We start from the raw sequence: 20772 nt of genomic DNA, 5'->3' as shown, positions 1-20772 counted from the left end.
AACGGCAGTTTTTTTCTGGTCTATTGCCACTACATGTTATTGTATGTAATTGTGAAATTATGATTTATTTAACATGCACATTTATGACATTATTTTTCAATGGTGTATCCGATTCCTAATAATGTTTTCTTGCTTCATTATTAGCTGCATTTGCATCGCAGGTTGAATACATACGCAACGACCTCTCAGACCAATAAGAATTCTAATTGCAATTGTGATTTAAACTATAATAATTTGTTTTCGTCAGTAGTAGATGTGTTGTGCGCTATGCACGTCCATTTGTCATGGTCCCGAGTCCCAGGCTGAACTGACCAATCAGGCTGCGGAGGAGAGGCAGTGCTTGTTGCAGTTGGCAGCCACACACACCGGCTCAACAGCTCCAGACAGAGCTCCAGAGATCCGGCCGCGAAGCTCCGGGGTGGTGACATCGCGTCACGACAGCGGCTGGACCTGAGCTGTCAAACTTGGAACTGTTGGGCGAAAGGTGGAAACACTTTGAAAGTGAGTTACGGTGACTTTTTGTTGTTGTTGAAAGTGCTTTTGGTTCTTTGTTTACTCTTTTTTTTAAATAGCATTATAAGGGTGGTATTTTCAAGCTAACAAAGTTAAAATTTAACTTCCTGTTTTGATTTCAAAATATAGTTACGTGGATTGAAACCGGAAGAAAATAAGAGCCATTTTGAGTTTTCTATTGAAGGAAAGATCTGGCTGGTTCCGGTTTTCTGAACAACTCCCAAAGTAACTTGCCACTGTACCATTTGTGGCAGGAAGATTTTAAATTCCCTGCCATTTAAGCGTTCCGGTATTATCGCAATGTTTATCGTGAACGAGGCAGTCCATGCATAAATATTTGCGACTAATTTAAGTTGTTTTAGGCTCGCACAAACAAAATTTAGGAAAACTTATCAAAGTCCTGTAGTTTTTTTAGTGTCTAATCTAGGGCGTGGAGCTGAAGTGTGACACGTTACGTCATTCTCAAAGTTTCATTTCGCGTGCACACAAGCTTAAATGTGCAAAGTTATTAGTTCTTCCCATTACGTTCTTGAAAATGCATTTATAAAAAGCACCACCTTAAATAGGCTTCCACCTCATGTAATTATAATAGTGTTCAAATAAAAAAATGAAAAAAGAATTATATATATATGAAATGCTAACATTTAACCTTTCATGGACCGGTTTGAACATTTTCTGCTTGTGTATTTTTGCACTTGTTAATTTAGACCATGTCTGACGGCGAGCTGGTGAAAAAAATGCTGAGGGTCATCCTCCAAGCCAACAAGGGTGGGCTGTCGCTATCCCGTCTGCAGTCTGAGTACAAGGAACTGACCGGTGAACCGATTCCACATAAACAGATGGGACACAACCATCTGGACACTCTCCTGACCAGCGTGCCCTCGGCCGTTCGCGTGGAACGCAGCCGTTCAGGAGAGGTGTGAGGTTGCTTGCAAACAGTCTAATCCGGTCGTAGGAGAACATTTAGAAGATAAGTAGCCAGTCATTACTAATAGCGTTTGTCGTATGTCTACAGATAGTGTATTTTGCCTCTGTGGACAAAGAGACGGCCCATGTTGCCAAGGTGATGGCTCGCCATCGCGGTTCCAAGAAGACTGGGCGACCCCACATGGTGAACACCCAGATGAGGGTCAAACCAACAGATCTGCTTGTCTTTAATGGTATAATCCAAGTTTATTTTAGGTTTATGGTTAAACTTCCGATCAGATCCAAGCTTTTTATATTGTGGACAGAACGAAAACAGAAGGCATTGTGTAACTTAAAATCAAGTGTTTGTGTAATATTTGTTAATTATACACACACAAATTAATATGCTTCATAATCCCCCCCCCCCCTCCCAAAATCTCTAATATCAGTGGTAGTGCAGTCAGATCCATAAAGTTGTGCTGCTCTCATACAAAACCATGCGACACAGACGCTCCTTTGGTGCTATCGTTTGCAGTGCCTCCACTAGAGTGTGTGAGTCTGCAGAATATTCTCGGAGTCAGAGAAGGTGGCGGTGGGGGAGAGGAGTATTGTAGGAGGACGAGACAGCACTTCAAGGGGGAAAAAGAAACGCAGCACAATGCTGGCGCAGGGCTTGGGCATGTGGTCGAAAAAAAGGAGCCAGTGAGCGAGAATGACAGTGAGCCGAAAAGGCTGAGAATTCCCCGCGAGACCACAGCAGCTGGTTCATGCATCAGCCTCTCCATCGCTCCTTCAGCACCTGGGATTTTGTTATTCAGGGAGAGTAAGACCTCAGACTGTGAGTTTGCTGACGTGATTCTCGTCTGTAGGATTTTACAATTTGCTTTACGTATGCATGCCTGATTGATTGATTGACTCCAGCAGTTATTTGGGAAAATATGCTAAATGAGATCAAATGGAGACGCAGATTGTGTTTGTTGATCACGGCGACTCGATTGTGGGCTCCCTAGATTGGTCTCGCATGCACACCTACAGTCACTGAACAGGAATGAATAAATCTAGGTGAGGAATATGGGCAGTATGTGTTAAGATGTGGGGGGGGGGGGGGGTGTATCGTAATACATAGGAGGAAGAGCTTTAAATTAAAAGTGTACTGTTGATAGTTAACCTCCGGTGTCTCCTGTTTGACACGTGCCCTCCAATCCAATACTATCTTGTCTCAGCATTCTGTGTGTGTGTATTTGTGCTTCAAATGCAGCAAAACCTCAAACCTCCCTGAGGCAACCGAGCTATCGCGGACGGGGCGGCGGTAGAGGTGGCGGTGGCGGCGGCGGTGGCCGAGGCTCCGGACATGGAGACTTCAGACAGTCAAGGGATGTGAGGGATGGACAGACGGAGGGCAGGACGGGAACACAACAGCTGAAGATGTCCAATCAGAACACAGCCAACAGGTAAATACACACGTGGCTCTCTGGAATCAGCTCCAGCCACAGTTTCCCATTCATTGGGAAAAAAACAACTGACATCACCGCGGCCCTCAGCAGCACAATGGGGCGTCCTGGTCCCAGCCCAATGTATTGTCGGGGGCTCGTGAGCACTGAGTGTGTGTGTGGTGGTGGTGGGGGGGGGGGGTGTAAACCTTCCTAATCCCCTTCTATTCTCTGGTAGATTAAAGCATCTAAACCAATACAGAGTGAATCAGCAAATCTAATGGAGCCTTCTCGATCTTTCATTGAGACAGCGGGCGAGTTCTATCATGCATTTGGTTCTGTCGCAGGAAGTACTAAATTAGTAGTATGAAAAAAATGCAACTTGATGTTGATGCTGTCCTGGATCTGGAAATTTAAATTTTGTGTGCTAAGACAGTACTGACTTTTAGGTGTGAGCTCCTCACGATGTGACACAGAGCCAGTACTAGCTAATCTTGGAAACCTAAGACTAAGACTAAGGTCCCGTCCCGTCCAGGTCGGAAAAGAGGATGACACTCCCATCACGCTTTCGGAAGGAGGTACAAGCTCACCTTTCCAGAAACTCCCAGCTGACAAGTCGTAAGTCTGTTTTGTCTCACCAAGAACAATAAATCATCATCATCATCATAAAACCCGTCTTATCCTCTTTTGCACTTGCATCCTCCAGCACCTTCACATTTAAATGAGAACTTGGATTCTGGCAAAGTCTACAACCCTCAGCAGGTCCAGAACTGCATCAAGGATATCTTGTCGCAGTACAGCAATGGCTTCTGGGTTTCCAAGCTGCCTCAGATCTACAAAGAGCTTCATAAACAGGACCTGCCGGCCGAGGCCATCCGAGATCTGGAGACCTGGAAACACATATGCACTGTAACTTCTCTGAAAACGTAATCCCACGATATAATCAGCCTAATATAGTCTAATCAGTTTGTTTTGCTTTTTTTTTTTTTTTTTTTTTCCCAGGTCGAGAGAACATGCAGCAGCAACCCATCCGAGCTGCTCCTCTACCCCGCCAAGGAGCAGACCGGCGCATCCGCCCCTGCTTCAGCTCGCTCCCCATCAAACAAGCCCCCGCAGTCCCCCGACCGCCAGAGACCCCAACTTAAACGCTCCGGCTCGCACCCTCCTCCCTCAACGTCCTCGTCGTCCCCCAGCCCCCCCTCTTCGCCAGCTCCTCTTAGCCCCGAGCTGACGCATAAGCTCGAGGAACTGCTGCTGAAGTATCCCAACGGCCTGTGGGCACACGCGCTGCCGAAGCTCTTTCAGGACAACTATAAAGTCAGTAGAGGGGAAAAAAAACAAAACACCATGAAGCTTGTATTCATGTATTGTTTTGCTTTTTGTTCGATCAGACCAAACTTCCCGGGCACGTCCTCGATAACCTTCACCTCCTCTCTGACATCTGCACCATCGACTACCCGATGCCCGACAACCCCAAGAGGGCCATCATGTACAGGAGGAGCAGCAGCAGCAGCAGTGGCGGAGGAGGAGGAGGAGGAGGAGAAGATGAGAACTGTAACAGGAGAGGCTCGTTGGCCAGTGAAGAAGAGCAGCGAGCGAAGCAGGAGGCGGGGAAGAAGCCATGTGATCACTCAGTACCTCCCCTGCAGATCCCCAAAGAGGAGTATCCCTCTGTGCTGGTGGTGGAAGCCGCAAACACCAATGAAGTCGTCTTGAGGTACATGAGAAGTTTTGAGGCAGATTTCCTCGATCGGTCACTCCTGTGCATGATCCTCCTGCATTTGAAGGTACATCGGTGAGAGCTACTCGCGGGCTCAGGAGCGTATGGAGGATGAAATGAGGGAATTTTACAGCGAGCGGAAATGGATGCCTTGCTCATCTCCGTTGTCGGGCCAACTTGTGGCTGTCAAAACCGAGGAGGAGGAAGTTCTGAGGGCTCAGGTGTGCGAGCTCGTGGCAGATAAGGTGAAGGTGAGAGCTTCTCCGGCGCTGTTTTCCAGGACATTCATGTAACTTTGAAGAGTTTACATCCAAATTTTTTTTTTTAATCGCCCCGGTGGATTTATTTACAGGTTCACTTTGTGGATCATGGCTTCTCAGAAGCCGTTGGCAAAGCCAAACTTTTTGAGCTGCACGAGAACTTCTTAAAACTACCTTTCCAAGCCACCAAGAGCAGACTGGCAGGTGAGACCAAATCACAAGGAACAGAAAATGCGGCCATTCCATTGCTAATAAATATTCAGCATCCATTTTGGATTTCTGTGTCCAGGCCTGGAGCCCTTCAGTCAGGAGCCCGCCGTGCTGAAGACATTCGAGTCGATGGCGAGTGGCCGGATCCTTCTGGCTGAAATCCTGCAGAGAGGGCAGACGCCTTTGATGGTGTTGTACGACACGTCGCAGGATGACGACGTCAACGTCAACGCCGCCTGCATGAAAGCCCTTCAGGACAAGAGCCTCAGCAGTCCCTTGCAGGTCAAAGGAAGAATTCAAACGCGCTCTGTATGGACGTACAACACGCTAGGCTCATCATATTGGTTTGCATCCCTTCAGGTTCACAGCGCTTACATGAACGTGACTGTCACCAGTGTCTGCTCCGACGGGACCATCTACTGTCAGCTGCCCTCCAGAGGTCTCGCCAAACTCAAAGAGATCCTTGAGAACATCGAGACATATTTCCACTCGCAGGTTGACCTCATGTTTAGCACCTTGGCCAAATGATGATACTTTTATAAAGTCAAAGAAGACTTTGTTCATGTATTCCTGCGGGAATGACATTGTGGAGTAAACATTTTTGACTGGCACATTTTTGAACATAATTGCAAATACATTTAAACGTGATTGTAGGCTAAATGCTATAAACATTTTTTTATTTTTTATTTTTATTATTATTATTTTTTGCATTTGGCCTACATTATACTAATACATTCAAAAATGACAAATAAACATTGTTTATTCATATAGTGCGTGATATCAGTTCAGCATTTTTTCCCCAGGATGCCACTGGTTATACTCAAGTCAATACCTAATGGTATTATGGGGAAAAATGCTGAATGGAAATCATGCACTGCAGACATAATAACAAATTTCTATCAAACATTGTTTACTTGTTAATTGCAAATGCTAAAAAAAAAAAAAAAAAAGTGCATGCCTAAATCAATATCCCGTGGCATTATGGGAAAAAATACTACGTTTTTAGCATTTGCGAATACACCCGAATGTTGTTCGCTAATACAAATATTTGCCAGTCAAAAATGTTTACTCCACTATGGCATCCCGTTCCAGGCTTCTGCATCCAACTGACGTTTCAGCCTCAGAAGTCCTTTTGTGAATGTGTCTTTGCTGTCTCAAATTAGTGGACAGACTGAGATTAGTTTGATAATCTGGATTTGATGCTTCGCCAAGCCACTTAGGATGCGTGAGCGGTGCAGTGCCACCGCTCTCCTTTAAAGCTTTACGTCAGTGTTTAGGTAAACATGGCTTTGACCGTGCGGAGGCATTGCGAAGAAAACATAACGCTGGAACGAGTAGTATATATTCTAATTCGAATTCGAATTTTCTCCCAGGTAACGTCCGAGTTCTTGGTGTCCAGGCCATTCTGCGGCAAAGGATGCGTGGCTCGATACAAAGGCAAATGGTCCCGCGTGGAAGTAAAGATTTATTTATAAGAAATTGGCACTCTGAAGATATAAAAAAAAAAACTACATTCCGTTTATTATTTGATATATCTATTTAGATAACAAATCTACATGGTAGCAGAGTGCTGGACATCCTCTTCCTTGACGTGGGAGTCCAGGCTTCCGTTGAAGTGTTTGAGCTCAGGGAGATTCCGCAAAAGTTCCTTCGTGACATCATGGCCATCCCACCACAGGTTGGCATAAATAATAATAATAATAATAATGAAAAAAAAAAAAAAACGTGATGGACAATAAGCAATTCCCTTAATCTGTGTTTAGGCTGTCAAGTGTTGCCTGGCAGACCTTTCCGTCAGCGTCGGATCTTGGACTCCAGAAACTGTCCAGTGGCTTCGGGAGAAAGTTCTCAACACCACCGACTGTAGCATAAAGGTTAATTCTTTAGTCGAATTAACTCATGAAAATGTTCATGCTTTGTCTATAAAATCTCTCTTCGCACACTCAATCTGCACCTCAAGGTGGCCAAGGTGGACAAAAGCAAACAGTGCGTCTCCGTTCACCTTTTCACTGACAAGAACCTCCACGACCCAAACTGTAGTCTCAACCGCCAGATGGCCCGGTCGGACTTGTTCAAACAGAAACCCGACGTCTACCTGACGAGCCACAGGTCAACTTGAACATTTTGGGGAAAAACAAACAAACAAAACTTTTCTTCCACTTCAATGTATTCCAGTTTTTTTTTTGGTCATTGCTCTCACAGTCCCATCAAGATCTCCACACTCAACGCACCCAGCAAGACATCGAGCGGCAGTGACATCACCAACGGCAGTCCCAAGTCGGCTTCGGTCGCAGCCAAGCCTCATCTTAAAAAGGTCCCGTCCGGACCCAAAGGAACTGCCAGCAGCCCGCCTGGGGCACAGTCAGTCCCCTCGTTCACTTACCAGCTGCCGCCACTGTTAACACTGCCCCCTGCAGGTCATCATCTCAATTCGCTTTTGAGTTCAGAATTTCCCGACTTCATACTGATTTTTTTCTTTCTTCTCACTTCCAGGAAACAACATGGACGTATACATATCAGTGGCGTGCCATCCGGGCCATTTTGTCCTCCAGCCCTGGAGGGATATGTACAAACTGGTGGTGCTGATGGGGGAGATGATCCTCCATTACAACCAAAGTGAAGAAAGACCTCTGAACGTGCAGAAGAATCACATCTATGCTGCTAAGGTGGAGAACAAGTGAGTTGAAGAGCTTGACAACAATTCGGGCCTAACACGAGAACTCTCTGTAAATGTGTGCGCTTCCTCCGCTGTGCAGCTGGTATCGGGTTTTAGTGAAGGGGGTTCTCACCAATGGGCTGGTGTCCATTTACGAGTTGGACTACGGTAAGCACGAGCTTGTCAACTGTACGCAGCTCAGAGGTCTTAACAAGGAGTTCAGGCAGCTTCCCTTCCAGGGAATCACCGCTCAGCTGGCCGGTGAGTCTCAAGGCCAAAACCCGACGTGAGCGCCAAAAGTGGCACGTTCCCTTTTACCCAAATAGATCATCTCGGCCCTCAGGAGTGAAGACGAGGCAGTGGTCCGAGGAGGCCGCCATCGTCTTCAGAAACCATGTGGAGAAGAAGCCCCTCGTGGCCCAACTGGAGGCAGCGCAGGAAGCGGCGAACGCCTGGGACAGGAAGCTGACCGTCTTCCTGGTCGACACCTCGCAGCAAGAGAGCGACATTTGGGTGCACGACATCATGGCGGAGTTTGTTGACGAGCTCCCCGACTAAAGTTGGTCTCTTTTGAAGTGTTGATTCATTTTCAAACAATTCCCGGGACTGAAAGTAGAATGGAAAAGAGAGGACCAAAGGCAAAGTGGAACAGAAGCAGCGTGGATGAAATAGTGCCCCCTGCTGCCCATATCTGAAACTACAACTAGGACTTGACCTTTTAATGTGATTTGAGTGACTGCAGTGCCACAGAAATAGTGTGAAACGCTGCTTAGCCTTGCTGTTTAAATATTTGCATTCTTTCCAGGCAGTGTGCAGATATTATTTGGATTCGATGAATGCATGTCAATTTGGAAGTATGCACCACATTCCACTGTTGACCGGACAAAGCTCTGAGCTGCACTATTAACTAATTTATTGAATGAAATCTTACACTGCTATTTGCATTTTATTTAACAATAAGATATAAAGAGTTGTGAAATAAAGTTTCATGTGAGAAGAGTAGAGAATCTTGTGTTCTTTTCCCCATAAAGTCAAAAATGGAAAAAGACTGTTTGGATTTCTTTATTAAAATAGCAAAACATACTAAACCTTCTTTAACTTTATTTACACGTTGCATCAAATTGCATTCCATTCTTTCAGTCATCACAATTAGGCACACGATACTGCGTATGTTGCACTATGAACAGTTGATCAATTATTGTTGCAGAAGTGGATTCTGTGCTGGCGCGTGCGGCCACTAGCGGATGGAGAGCATCATGACAAACTCTGAGGAAGAGCCGAGAAACAACTTCATGTAAGCGAGAAAGCAAAGAAACGGTCAACTTGTGCTATTTTCACCTTCAAAGTCAATATTTCCATCGGCGTTTATGTCCAACTCTTTCAAGATCTCCTCCAGCTCTCCTTTCTTCAGCTTCTCCCCCAGCAGGCCTTTGGCCGCCTCCTTCATCTCGTCCTGAGTGATCTTGCCATCTCCGTCCAGGTCAAACTTTGCAAGACGGCAGCAAGATGGCGTAAGTGACACGAAGCGATATTTGGCGGTTTATGATCGAAGGCCACCTGTAAGAATGCTGACTGGAGCTCTTTAAGTCCCAGCATGTCTGCCGTCTCGCCCATCATTCTGGGTCCCATGAGTTCAGTAAAGTCTTCAAAGTCCATGAGCCCGCCCACTAAGGAAGAGGGGGGGGGGGGGGGAGCATTGGAACACAGCAGTATAAAATCGCGACATGTCATCGTGCTAAATAAAGTGTGGCAAGCGCATTTGTGGCCTCACTCCTCATTTTGATCTGCTGCACTATCTCCAGCAGTTCCATCTCAGTGGGCATGTATCCCATGGTCCTCATGCATTCGGCCACGTCCTTGTAGTTCAGGTAGCCGTCCTGGTCGTAGTCGAACTCCTTGAAGGCTTCTTGCAGCTCTGCGAAAAAAACAACGCGATGACCTTGAGAGCGCTTCCAGGAACGGATTAGCGGCCGCGCTAAAACTTTAATTGGGCCGGTGATGCGGGGGAGAACTTCCAAAATACAGCGGCCCGGGATAACCTTTCACGTGACATTCAGGTAGCAAGCAGATTTGAAAAAAAACAAAAAAAAAACAGTTTTAGTATATTTGATTAGTGAGACTTACCATCTAATTCACCTTGTGCTAATTCTCTCTCCTGTAGGAAGAAATCAACACCATTAAAAAAAAAAAAAAATCACATTCAGTGGCATAGATCACGCACACAGCAACTTGAAATCACCTTTCACTGAAGCTAACCAAGTGTGGCGTTAAGCGGCAGCTAATGCTGCAAGACAGCAGTTTTGCGCGGATCAGCCCCGCGCGCGCTACTTGACACCACCGCGATGTCTGATATTTGTGCACAGGTGGCGAAAAAATACTCACACAGTGACTTAAATACAAGTTTCTGATTAAAAGAAGAAGAAGACCGGTAACAATAATACTGATTTAAAGATGTAGCTAAATGCATCATGGTATAAGGTTTGCTAATGTGAAGTGACAAAAAAGAAGAAGAAGCTAAATTAGCTAATGAAAACAACAGAGAAAAAATACCAAATTTGAGTTTTTTTTTTTTTTTCCAGATTAGACAGTTTTTAGTTCTTGGTTCATTGTTTCCCCGTTTTGCAGTCATCTTCTAAATAATTAGCCTAATTTGACAAGGTCAGGATTAGAAAACTCTAAATTATTTGTACTTGGTTACTTCACACGACTAATCTGTGCGAATGTTTAAAACAATCGAATCATACACACCAACAGTCCTACATTGATGCGCATGCATATAAAGTCAACGTCGTCTACTCACAGCGCCGAAAACACTGCTAAGCACAGAGTTGTAGACTTTGTTCATACTCTCGTTGTTTTTCTTGGACTTTTTGGAGGACTTCTTCGGCGTCCCCGACACCGAGCCCGATGGGGACGCCTGAGACGAGGCCGTTTCACTATTGCTGGACCAAAACACAACTCGGGTGAGCGCTCATGTTTTTTTGCGTGCGTGCACATCATTTGAACGTCACGAATGAAACATACCCATCAGTTGCAGCGGAGTCTACAGAAGTAGTGGATGTTGTTCTCTCTCCTGCCTTGGACATGCTGAATCAAAAGAGAGAAAAAAAATTGTAATGTGTTACCTGTACTTTGTCTAAAATGTCCTTACCTTTATGTGTCCCCACCCTCCCAGTGTGAGAAATGGAAGCAGGACTGTGTCCAGTGTTGTTTCTCTTTTCCTACTCCTGATCTCTTGTGCACGTCTTCTCCTCTTGACCCGCTTCCTTGGGAGAGGCTTAACAGGTAATTACCGGGTTGAACAGTGCTGCCAAATAAAGCAAAACATGGGATAGCTGTGTGACTGGCTTGGCTTGGAGGAGGCCACGAACGACTTGAAGAAGTTGAGCCAAAGAGCAAAGTGTAGTTTTATTACTGTTCTGATTATTAATATTACTACTCCATGCCATTATCCACAAACCAACATGATTATGGCATTTTTCCAGTAAATGTGTAGAAAGTTGTTGTTTTTTGGTATGATAATTTAAAGAAAAATACATCTACTGTGTAAGGCATTATTTAGTAGAAAGTGACATGATGCGAGGAAATATATATTTTAAGATAAACATGTAGATGAAGGCATTTACAAAAAAAAAAAAAAACATGTATAAGGCTTTCTTAAAATAACAATTGAAAGAAAACGGTGAAATAATTTGCAAGATGGCAGCGAATTATTTCACCCCAGTTAATGCAATGGCGTATTTTTTTTTTTTACAAGTCTTTTATCGCTCAGTTCTTTAGACTCCAATATTAGATCTGACAGAGGCATCTTTTGTTGAATTACAGATATAACCCTTTAATAAAGGTCTCTAAGTTCCCCCCTGTAAACATCATTAAGCATATAATTTATACATGTATTTAAGGCAATGAAGTCCTCTTGTTTAAGTTTAACAAATTTAAAACTTTATAAATCATGCAGTTTCTAGTAATATGGCGGCTTCAAAAGTCTTGGCCTATCGTCTATCCAATAACATATACAGATCAGTGCGTGTCCCTTAAGTGCAAATCTTGTAACAAGCAAAAATGATGTCCTCGAAACGGTGTCAACGGCAAGACAAACATGTGTTCGTGTGCTCTCCTGCCGGTTGAGTTCACTTACTTTGCACACCAGCGCCATCTGCTGACAGGTCGCGATGACTGCTTTGGCTCACCGCGGGAATTGTTGCTTTTCATTCCAGTCAATTACATGAACAACGGGTCTTAGATTGCACTTCTCTATCGAGCAACACGAACACGGTGAAAGTCAGACGCGAATGATGGCCAAGCAAGCCTTTTACACTTAAAGACTTAAAGGCATCTATTGAAGACTTTTGATTATCTCAGTATCATGTTGTCACGAAGTCATGCTGACTTGGTGTATTACCTACTTAAATTGCATTGAAGCTACTACTGGTTCTAAATGAGTAATTCAGCCAAGCTTTTATTGTGCATTCAGAACAAATATAACATTTGTGATTAATTGTGAGTTACCTAGTGAAGTCATGCGATTAATTATGATTAAAAATTGTAATCGTCTGACGCCCATTTGTAATAATCTTTTCTTTAAAAAAAAAAAAAGAAAATATAAAAAATGTTTACAAAATAATTGAAATTACTTAAAAAAAAACGAAGAAAAGATTATTAAAAATTAGGGGCGTGAAATTTAATGAGAAATTTAATCGCCTCACGCCCCTAATTTTTAATAATCTTTTCTTCGTTTCTTAAAAGAAATTTTAATTATTTTTTAAACATTTTTAATATTTTTTTTTTTTTTAAAAAAGAAGAAAAAAAGAAACGATTATTAAAAATGTTAATTTTAAATGTTAAAAATAATATATATATATATTTTTTTTAAGAAAAGGTTATTATTATTTTTTTTAAATAATTAAAATTTCTTTAAAAAAACGAAGAAAAGCTTATTAAAAATTAGGGGCGTCAGGCGATTAATTTTTTTTTCGTAATTGCATGAGTTCACTAGTTAACTTACGATTAATCACAAATGTTCTATCTGTTCTAAATTTACAATCATTTTTTTCTAGGTTTTCATACTCCTGTTATCAAAAGTAGAAAAAAATGTTAAACTAATACAAATAGTTCAAATCAATTTTTGACGTCTATAGCCGTCAATGGCCGTGAATCAGTTAACACTGATGTGCTTATTATTTTTTTGGTATCATTGTTTTCCATGTATCGTTTAATAATAATATGCTGTGGAGTGCGAGTTATCTGCTGGCCCTGTTTGCATCGAATAGCTTTGCACAGGGCTTAGGCAGCTCTTCATCTTTTGGGGTGTGGACAATACTGCGTCTGTTTTTGCATTCACCCAAAACATTCTCATGAGGACGAGGATGGTGGTTGCCATGGTAACTAGGCCAAAATAGTAGAGGGATGACCTAGACGCAAACCCTCTCTCCTCTCTGCTCGCAGCACTCGTTTGTCTTCTGCTTTGAAAACGACACACCAACAATTTGACTATTCACGGGCGTTATTTTACATTCTGCCAGCCAGCCACATATTGTTCCCGTCACGCTTCCAGCCACGGCTCCCAGCCTTGCGTCCCGCTCGTCAAGCCTCTTTTTTACGCCTCTTCTTCTGCATATGCCTTATTATTAGACCTGTAAATTGCAATCAGTTCGATTCTTTAAAGTTAGAAAAAAATGACCCTTAACTCACTCACTGTCAGCCCCAGTAAAAATAGAACCTCGTTATTACAACCTACCTTGATAGCAAACTATTGTGTTTATATTGCATTGAATGGAGGGGGAAAAAAAGTGCACCACACAGGAAGTAAGAAGTATATAACCAAGTGTATTCCCTCTGTTAATGTACACATATTTAGAGTCATCTCACTGGAACACTTTACAATAACATTTAGAAAGAACGGGGAGATATCGGGGGGAGTATGGGGTGAGGCAGGGAGTACGAAAAAAAAAAAGTGGCAGCGGAACGATGGCGCAGGTCTGTCAGTACGCAGACACAAAGAGATAGAAAAGCAATCATTAGAAAACAGTAGGGTGGATAAAGGGACATACAATCTGCCACACACGGAGAAAAGAAACAAATCGCAGTACCCCAAAAAAATAGATTTGACTAAGCATGATGAACAAGTACATACCCCAAATTTACCAAAGGCAAACCCAAAACAAGAAAAAAAGTTTTTCCTCATTTTTTTTTCTCTTTTAGCAAACAGGAACGATCGTCAAGGAGGGAACACATTTCTCTTTGTGATGGCAAATATTTAGACATTTCACAAACTTTTTTCGGCTTTTTTTTTCTTATCTTGGTACATTTGTCTTCTTTTAATAGAGCTGAGAAAATTGGAACACTAGAGTACTTGATAACTCCCGTCTTCCAGGGAGCTGACAAAGAACCGCAAAGGCTGCTCTTCAGTCCGTTCAGGCTCCGGAGAGGTCCTTCGAGGCTCGCTCTCCGCCGCAGAATTCCCATTCTGTCCTTTCTCAAAACCAAGAGAGTGACCGCCGCGCGGGTTCCTGACCGGGCAGCCTCTGCGGATTTCAGGCGGTGAAATGGTTCGGACGTCAACAGAGTCAAAGCTACACTTTTCTCGGCCAACTCTCCGTGTCTGTCCGTAGAGAGCAGAGGTCGACTGGTTGGCGAGCTTTCCCCTCCCCCCCGCTTTGATGGTTGCTGTAGAGACAGTTTCTCCGCTGACCCACCAGGGGGTGCCAGAAACACGACACAGACGTCCGAGGGGAATTTTGGCCATCCGAGTCTGAAATCTTCCGCGGCGGCATCGCACGTGAATTGCTACTATGTTTTAGTTTTTTTTTTTTTTTTAAATCTCACAACTCCACGTAAAGAAAAAGTTTATTTCTTTGTCCTCGATGAATACTACATGCTTGAAACACGGCAGAGTTCGGGTTGGCGCCATCTGCTGAGCGCCGTAGACATGGCAGGAGGGCGAGCGAGAGAGAGGAGAGAGATGGCGAGGATGTGGCACTGGATACTGATATCGAGGATACTGATGGTGTTTCTATACAGCACTGGAGAAGTAACTGAACCCAATCGGTTGTTGGCACAGGAAACGTCGAGAGGTGACTGAGCTCTGCCGTCGATTAAGATGGTCGTGATGTGGCATTTCCCGCCTCTCTCGTTCTCTCTCTCTCTCCCAAACGCGAGCGGCCTCCGCGTGTCGTGGCCGGCGCTCCCTCAAACGTAGTACTCTTTGTCTTTGTTCTTCTTGTTCTTTGGCGCCGTCTTGGCGGTGCTCGGCGGCTTCTCCTTCACCAGCGTGCCGTTGCTCTGCGTGGCCGAGTTGCTGATGTAGTTGCGGCTCTGGTCCACCTGGTAGGAGCCCTCGTCTCGGTTGCGGTACTTGTACATGGCGTAGAGCAGGATGAGGATGCAGAGGGCGGCGGCCGCCACGATGCCCACCACCATCCCCGTGGTGCTGCTCGACTGCTGCACCTCCACTGCGCCCGGTAGACCTCTCTCGGGGGACGTGGGGTCTGGAGCGGGAACGTGGGGGAAATCGGGAGGGTAGGTTATTCCCGACGGTCTACGGTGGCCCGGGTCGGACGAGGGCTGGGCCGGCGGCAGCAGCACCTGATCCCGAGTGTTCATTTTCCCGGCCGGGATGTTGTTGCCGCTGCCGCCGGCCGCCCCCTTGACGCGGGGGCTGAGCTGATCGGGGTCGGCCGTGGGGGTGGAGGAGGCGGGCGGGCGGTGGTCGTAAGGGAGGCGCGAGAAATGGCGGTCTCGGGGGTTTTGGCCCTCCGCTCCCGGGGGAGGCGGCAGGACGGTCCTGTCGGTGACCAAGGGCGAGTTTTTATAATAGTCCTCGTCATCCGACTCGGTCATCTCGCCCGAGCCGTACGCGGACACCTCCACGTTTTCCTCGCAGCCCTCCTGGTCCATGGGGCAGGGGGGGCGCATGTTGGGCAAGGGGAAGGACTCTTTGGTGGTTTCGAGTAAGGTGAGGAAGGGGCGATAAGTGGTGGGGGGTGGAGGGATTACTGGGTAGCGGGTGGCCATGGAGAGGGGGTCTATCGAGTCCACCGTTATAATGGGCAAGACTATGTCACCTCCTAGGACAAGAAAGAGAGAGCGGAGGATGCAACGGGTCAGAAGTCGAGACGCAACTTGAACACGCCATGAAAACAGAAGCAGTATTAGTACAGCACTACAACTTCACATGATGTTAGTTCTACTCATTAAGTCTAAGCTAGCTCATGAGTTGACTGACTGAGACAAGCTACAAGAAGTCGCTACAACATGGTCTATCCTAAACCTGGCTAACGCTACATGCTATGTCAGTCATACAAGTTTAAAAAGCAGACTACAAATTACACTGAACAATATCAAATGCTAAACTAGAAATGAGGCTGACCTAGCACTCTGATGTGTCTGCTGTGATTGGTTGAGAAAGATAGCAAAACCACGAGGTTCAGGTCACTTACATCAACAAATTGGCCGCATGATTTTTGCATGAAAAAAAAAATTACAAAAAGAAAGCTGTGTAAGATTGTTCTTGGATAGTGATCAACATCCCCCCTCCCTTCTTTACCTCCACTTTTACCTTCAGCGTCCCTCGTGAAAAAAAAAAATCGCTATAGTTCGGCCTTAAGGGCTTGCGTGTGTGGCTCGTCTATAATTAGCTTAATTTAGAGATATGGGAGGCTTCAAACTAATCAATAACGTGCAAACACAGCCCCACTCTTCCCTCCCAAAAGCACACGTAAAACAGGTCAATGACATTCCTAATTAGCATTCACTAAATAACAATTTCTTAATCATCCAATTTCTTGTTAAGCCACGGTTACGTCATTAGACTTTAGCTCTCCGTTGAATGACCATTAAAGCGCAAGTAAAGCAAGTGCGGTTAGAACAGAAGTCAACATGAGAACAGCACATTTTGGAGGGAGTGTTGGGGTGGGGGCGGGTCATGGGAAGGGTGGTGGTGGGGGGGGGGGGGTTGTTCAAGTTCATAGCAACACATGATCAGAAGAAGAAAAAGCATCAAATCACGATTTCACGGCTTGGTTTTTACTTGGGGTGAATCGGGGGCCGCTCAGAAGGGAGAAGGGGACGGGACGCCCGCCTCGGGTCAGCTCAGCCCCCGCCCGAAAACAAACATTTTTCAAATCATAAATTATCAGAGTTGATGCATTCACAGCCACAGAAATGTCAGCACACAACCCCCCCCCCCCCCCTTCCCCTCCCCAAGGCCTTGAAGAGAAGAGACATGTGAGAGCTGGGAAAGAAACAAACTTCAAGCATATTCTTCCCTCATACTTTTCACTTGCGGTAAAAGATCGTTTCCATGGCAATGACGTTCATTTCGCCCGTTTGCGTTCCTTTTGCTCTTGTGTGTTTGCGGGCTGCGTTTCACCTTGACGCCTGAGAGGACAGACGATCACCTCGGAGGAACAAAAAGACGAGCAGCACAAAGTAAAAGTCGGCTGGATTAGTTAAGACTTTTTTCCTTCTTTTTGTTTTTGTTTTTTTTTCTCCGAGTGGCGCCAACTGACTTGTCAAAGTCAGCCGCGTTCCCCGAACGAGGCGGCGCAGTCGCTCGGCCATTTTGATCCTGCTGCTTCGCTTTGGAATGAGCTCAAGCGGGCGAAATGGCGACTTCTCCCTCAAACACACTGAGAGCAAACTCAAAGCCCCCCCTTCCCATCTCCCCCCCCCCGTGACCCAAAACGACTGCGCCCGAGGGCGGTTCGTGCCCTCGTCCCTTCGTTATGCACCTCGGACAGGCCAGGAAACCCGACGGCGGACGTTCTACGTGGTTCATCAGGAATAATAACGTGCGATTGTCTCTGTCTAACGCGGGCACATAAGCGATAAAACAGGAGAGACTGCGGGATATTCAGGCTGATTGATTGGGCTTGACTCCCGTGATTGGACCGCGGTGGAGCCGCGCGTTAAGCCCGCATGATGAAACATTTTTCTTTATCTCCAGCGCGCACGGCGATGAGTCACCCGTGCTTCTGTTTACTCGGAACGGAGCGCGGGGCAGATGGGCGCTGATGCGGCCGTGTCGTCCTCCTGACAAACATCGTTAGCCCGCCCGTCACATCGGGGCCGCTGGCGGCCGTTTCAAATATTTACAGCGAAAAGGTTGTCGGGAGTGCGAGGCGCTCGGTAATTCGGCTGTGATTGGCTGCAGATGGAAAAAATACGCAGAGGCTACACGGCCGGCTTCATATCGTCGGCGCGATGGCGCTCTTCATGAGATGTTTACAAATGCGGCGGGATGACGGTGGGCCGTTTTATTGAGGAGCTCCTCAAAGCTCTTCTCTTCCCGTCATGCTGAGACTTACAAGTGCCTCGGAGATAATCGAGATGAGGTCATCCCGAAGTAGAGACTGTGGAGATTAAAATGGCAAATCCAGGTAAAGTAAAAATGATGCCACAGTTTGGCCTTCTGCTCGACCGGGAATGGGTCTCATCAGACCACAGATGGAATATATTAGCAGATATTAGAGCATTGGTTCTTAACCTGGGTTTAATCCAACTCCCAGGGGTTGGGTGACAGACTTGGGCCAAATAGTGGAACCCGGAGTTTGAACTAAACATGGTGAAGCTGCATATAGCTGTTCTGCTGCACACAAATGGAATAAGTGAAGTCAGCCCTGAGTGTAAATACTTTTAAAACTAGGTTCAAAACTTTGCTTTTTCGCATACCTTTGATTAAGTTCTTTTAACTCATTCACTGCCATTGACAGCAAAAAACGTCAAAAATGTATTTGAACTATTTCTATTAGTTAAAAAAAAAAATGTCCCCACTTTTGTTAACAAGAGTATGAAAACCCCCAATTTTTTTTTATTGTACATTCAGAACAGATATAAAATTTGTGATTAATCGTGAGTTAACTAGTGAAGACATACGATTAATTACAATTCAAAATTGTAATCGCCTAACTAGATGATTATTAAAAATTAGGGGCGTCAGGCGATACATTTTTTAAATCGTATTTAATCGCATGACTTCAATAGTTAACTCAACGATTAATCTGTTCTAAATGTACAATAAAAAAGTCTAGGTTTCCATACTTGTTAACAAAAGTAGAAAAAAAAGTTAAACCAATAGAACTAGTTAAAAAGCTTTTTTTTTTTACGTTTATAACCGTCAATGGCAGTAAATGAGTTAAACATTTTTAAATCATGTTATTTTTAAACTTCCATACGCTAAATGTTTTTAAAGTTTGCTGTCTAATGTTTTAACATTTTCAATGTATATTTTCAGTAAATTTAGTAATTTAAGAAGGGTTTTCATATTCTGGACCTGGATTTGCCACCTCTGGCTTGATTTCCTTATGCACTCACGTGCCCCCCACACACACATACTCAGTAACATTACTGGAGGATCCCAGTCAAGGTTTAATTGGCTGATGTAATTACAGCTGCCCAACAAAGTCAAAGTTGAATTAACCTGCCGGGGAAGGCGGGAATTTCCATCTCGGTCTCGCCTGTCTGACGCTTAGTGCTTGGCAACGTAGCGCTTTTTCTGCTTCTCCTCCTCCTCTGCATCAGCTGCTTCAACTTATTAGCATCCACTGAGCTTTTTTTTCTCTCTTCCTCTTCGGTAGTGCCTTTCTTTCGGCTTCTGTGGACTGCGAAAATGTTGAGCTGTGGCTAAATTATTCACGGTAAATTCCAATGCAGATATACGTCATGTGGACGCAACGTACTATAAGATACATTCATGACTTTCAATCTCAGTAGAGCCGATCGGACTCCTTTGGCTTTTGCCTGGCTGGCGCCGGTTTTAGTGTCTGGAGGGTGCGATAGTGAGCAGGTTTGGTATTTCGCCATTAAAACTTCCAAACACCCACAAAAGGGATCTTGAAAGAGAGAGACATGCAGGGGTGTCTTTCCGCGTAAAGGAGCAGCCTGTCTGCCAATCACCGTGTGCAAGCACCTGTGTGGGCATATCAGAGAGTTAGTTGAGCTTCTCCACGGGAGATTAAGCCCGGGCGTAGCATCCACCTCCAAACGAAGAAAAAAAAAATCATTCCTGCCTTCGATAAGGAGAGAATCGAGTCTCTATTTCTGTCTCAGCCACCTACGGAGCATGTTACACTTTGAGCTTCCCAGATCCCTTTTACCCTCTATATATGCATCTCCAAGGGCAAGATGTAGAAACAATGTTTAGGTGGGACGAGGTGCATGGTGAGTATGCTCGTCTTTATTTGGAAAGGCGCAGCACAGATTATGGACTTCTTTGCATTTCGACTGTCAAAAGTTGGGAAGGTGACTAAAATAAGGGAGCGGTGTGATCCTTTATGAACCGCAACAGGAAACTGAAATTAACTCATTTACTGCCATTGACGGTTATAAACGTCAAAAAATCATTTAAACTATTTCTATTAGTTTAACATTTTTCTACTTTTGTTAACAAGAGTATGAAAACCTATACTTTTTTTTTAATTGTACATTTAGAACAGATATAGAATTTGTGATTAATCGTGAAGTTAACTATTGAAGTCATGCGATTAATTACAATTAAAACTTTAATCGCCTGACGCCCCGAATTTTTTATAATATTTTCTTTCTTATTTTTTTAATTCATTCACTGCCGTTGACGGCTATTAACGTCAAAAATTAATTTGAACAATTTCTATTAGTTTAATTTTTTTTTCACTTTTGTTTACAAGAGTATGAAAACCTATATTTTTTTATTGTACATTTAGAACAGATATAACATTTGTGATTAATCATTAAGTTAACTATTGAAGTCATGCGATTAAAAATTTTAATCGCCTGACGCCCCAAATTTTTAACAATCATCTAGTCAGGCGATTAATTTTTTAAATTGTCATTAATCGCATGACTTCACTAGTTAACTCACGATTAATCACAAATTTTATACCTGTTCTAAATGTACAATATTTTTTCCCCTAGGTTTTCATACTCTTGTTAACAAAAGTGGGGGGAAAAATGTAGAAATAGGTCAAATTTTTTTTGGGACGTTTATAGCCGTCAATGACAGTGAATGAGTTAATTAGTTAAACCAGACATGACTTTTGAAAAGTCACCGGAACCGATGGGCTACCTTGGGTCCACATCTGGCCAGTCCCAGCTGCATAA

The 20772-nt window shown here is 44.4% G+C and overlaps 3 protein-coding genes across 9 annotated transcripts in view; 1 reads left to right on the top strand and 2 right to left on the bottom strand.

Annotated features, from left to right (window-relative positions):
- The first annotated feature begins 277 nt into the window (after positions 1 to 277).
- Positions 278 to 8694, top strand: tdrd7b (tudor domain containing 7 b). The gene is made up of 20 exons (XM_086058454.1): positions 278 to 501; positions 1221 to 1430; positions 1529 to 1673; positions 2678 to 2870; positions 3385 to 3467; positions 3556 to 3758; positions 3852 to 4166; positions 4241 to 4566; positions 4637 to 4820; positions 4922 to 5033; positions 5119 to 5321; positions 5400 to 5534; positions 6413 to 6496; positions 6583 to 6717; positions 6803 to 6913; positions 7000 to 7148; positions 7242 to 7456; positions 7533 to 7716; positions 7796 to 7956; positions 8039 to 8694. Exons 2-20 carry the CDS (start codon positions 1224 to 1226, stop codon positions 8251 to 8253), a joined length of 3360 nt encoding a protein of 1119 aa, XP_085914580.1. The 5' UTR covers positions 278 to 501; positions 1221 to 1223; the 3' UTR covers positions 8254 to 8694.
- Positions 8695 to 8741: 47 nt separating this feature from the next.
- LOC147159442 (calcium-binding protein 2) lies at positions 8742 to 11008 on the bottom strand. The gene is made up of 8 exons (XM_086058456.1): positions 10847 to 11008; positions 10720 to 10782; positions 10496 to 10637; positions 9820 to 9850; positions 9467 to 9610; positions 9253 to 9362; positions 9034 to 9181; positions 8742 to 8961 (listed from the first exon to the last, which is right to left on the bottom strand). The coding sequence occupies exons 2-8, from the start codon at positions 10779 to 10781 to the stop codon at positions 8933 to 8935; spliced, it is 666 nt and encodes a 221-aa protein (XP_085914582.1). The 5' UTR covers position 10782; positions 10847 to 11008; the 3' UTR covers positions 8742 to 8932.
- A 2493-nt stretch (positions 11009 to 13501) lies between these two features.
- Positions 13502 to 20772, bottom strand: part of nrxn2b (neurexin 2b) — a 273390-nt gene continuing 266119 nt past the window's right edge. For 6 of the 7 annotated variants that reach the window (XM_086058190.1, XM_086058189.1, XM_086058194.1 and 3 more), the window contains one exon: positions 13502 to 15761. In XM_086058190.1, coding sequence (XP_085914316.1) covers positions 14884 to 15761 — 878 coding nt within the window. In that variant the 3' untranslated portion in view covers positions 13502 to 14883. The remainder of the gene's footprint in view (positions 15762 to 20772) is intronic. The other variant, XM_086058195.1, reaches the window with a different exon arrangement.

The sequence above is a fragment of the Leptonotus elevatus genome, chromosome 17, assembly GCF_054856555.1.
Source record: "Leptonotus elevatus isolate MCC_2025b chromosome 17, RoL_Lele_1.0, whole genome shotgun sequence".
NCBI classification, from domain to species: domain Eukaryota; kingdom Metazoa; phylum Chordata; class Actinopteri; order Syngnathiformes; family Syngnathidae; genus Leptonotus; species Leptonotus elevatus.
This window is presented reverse-complemented; position numbering and strand designations above follow the sequence as displayed.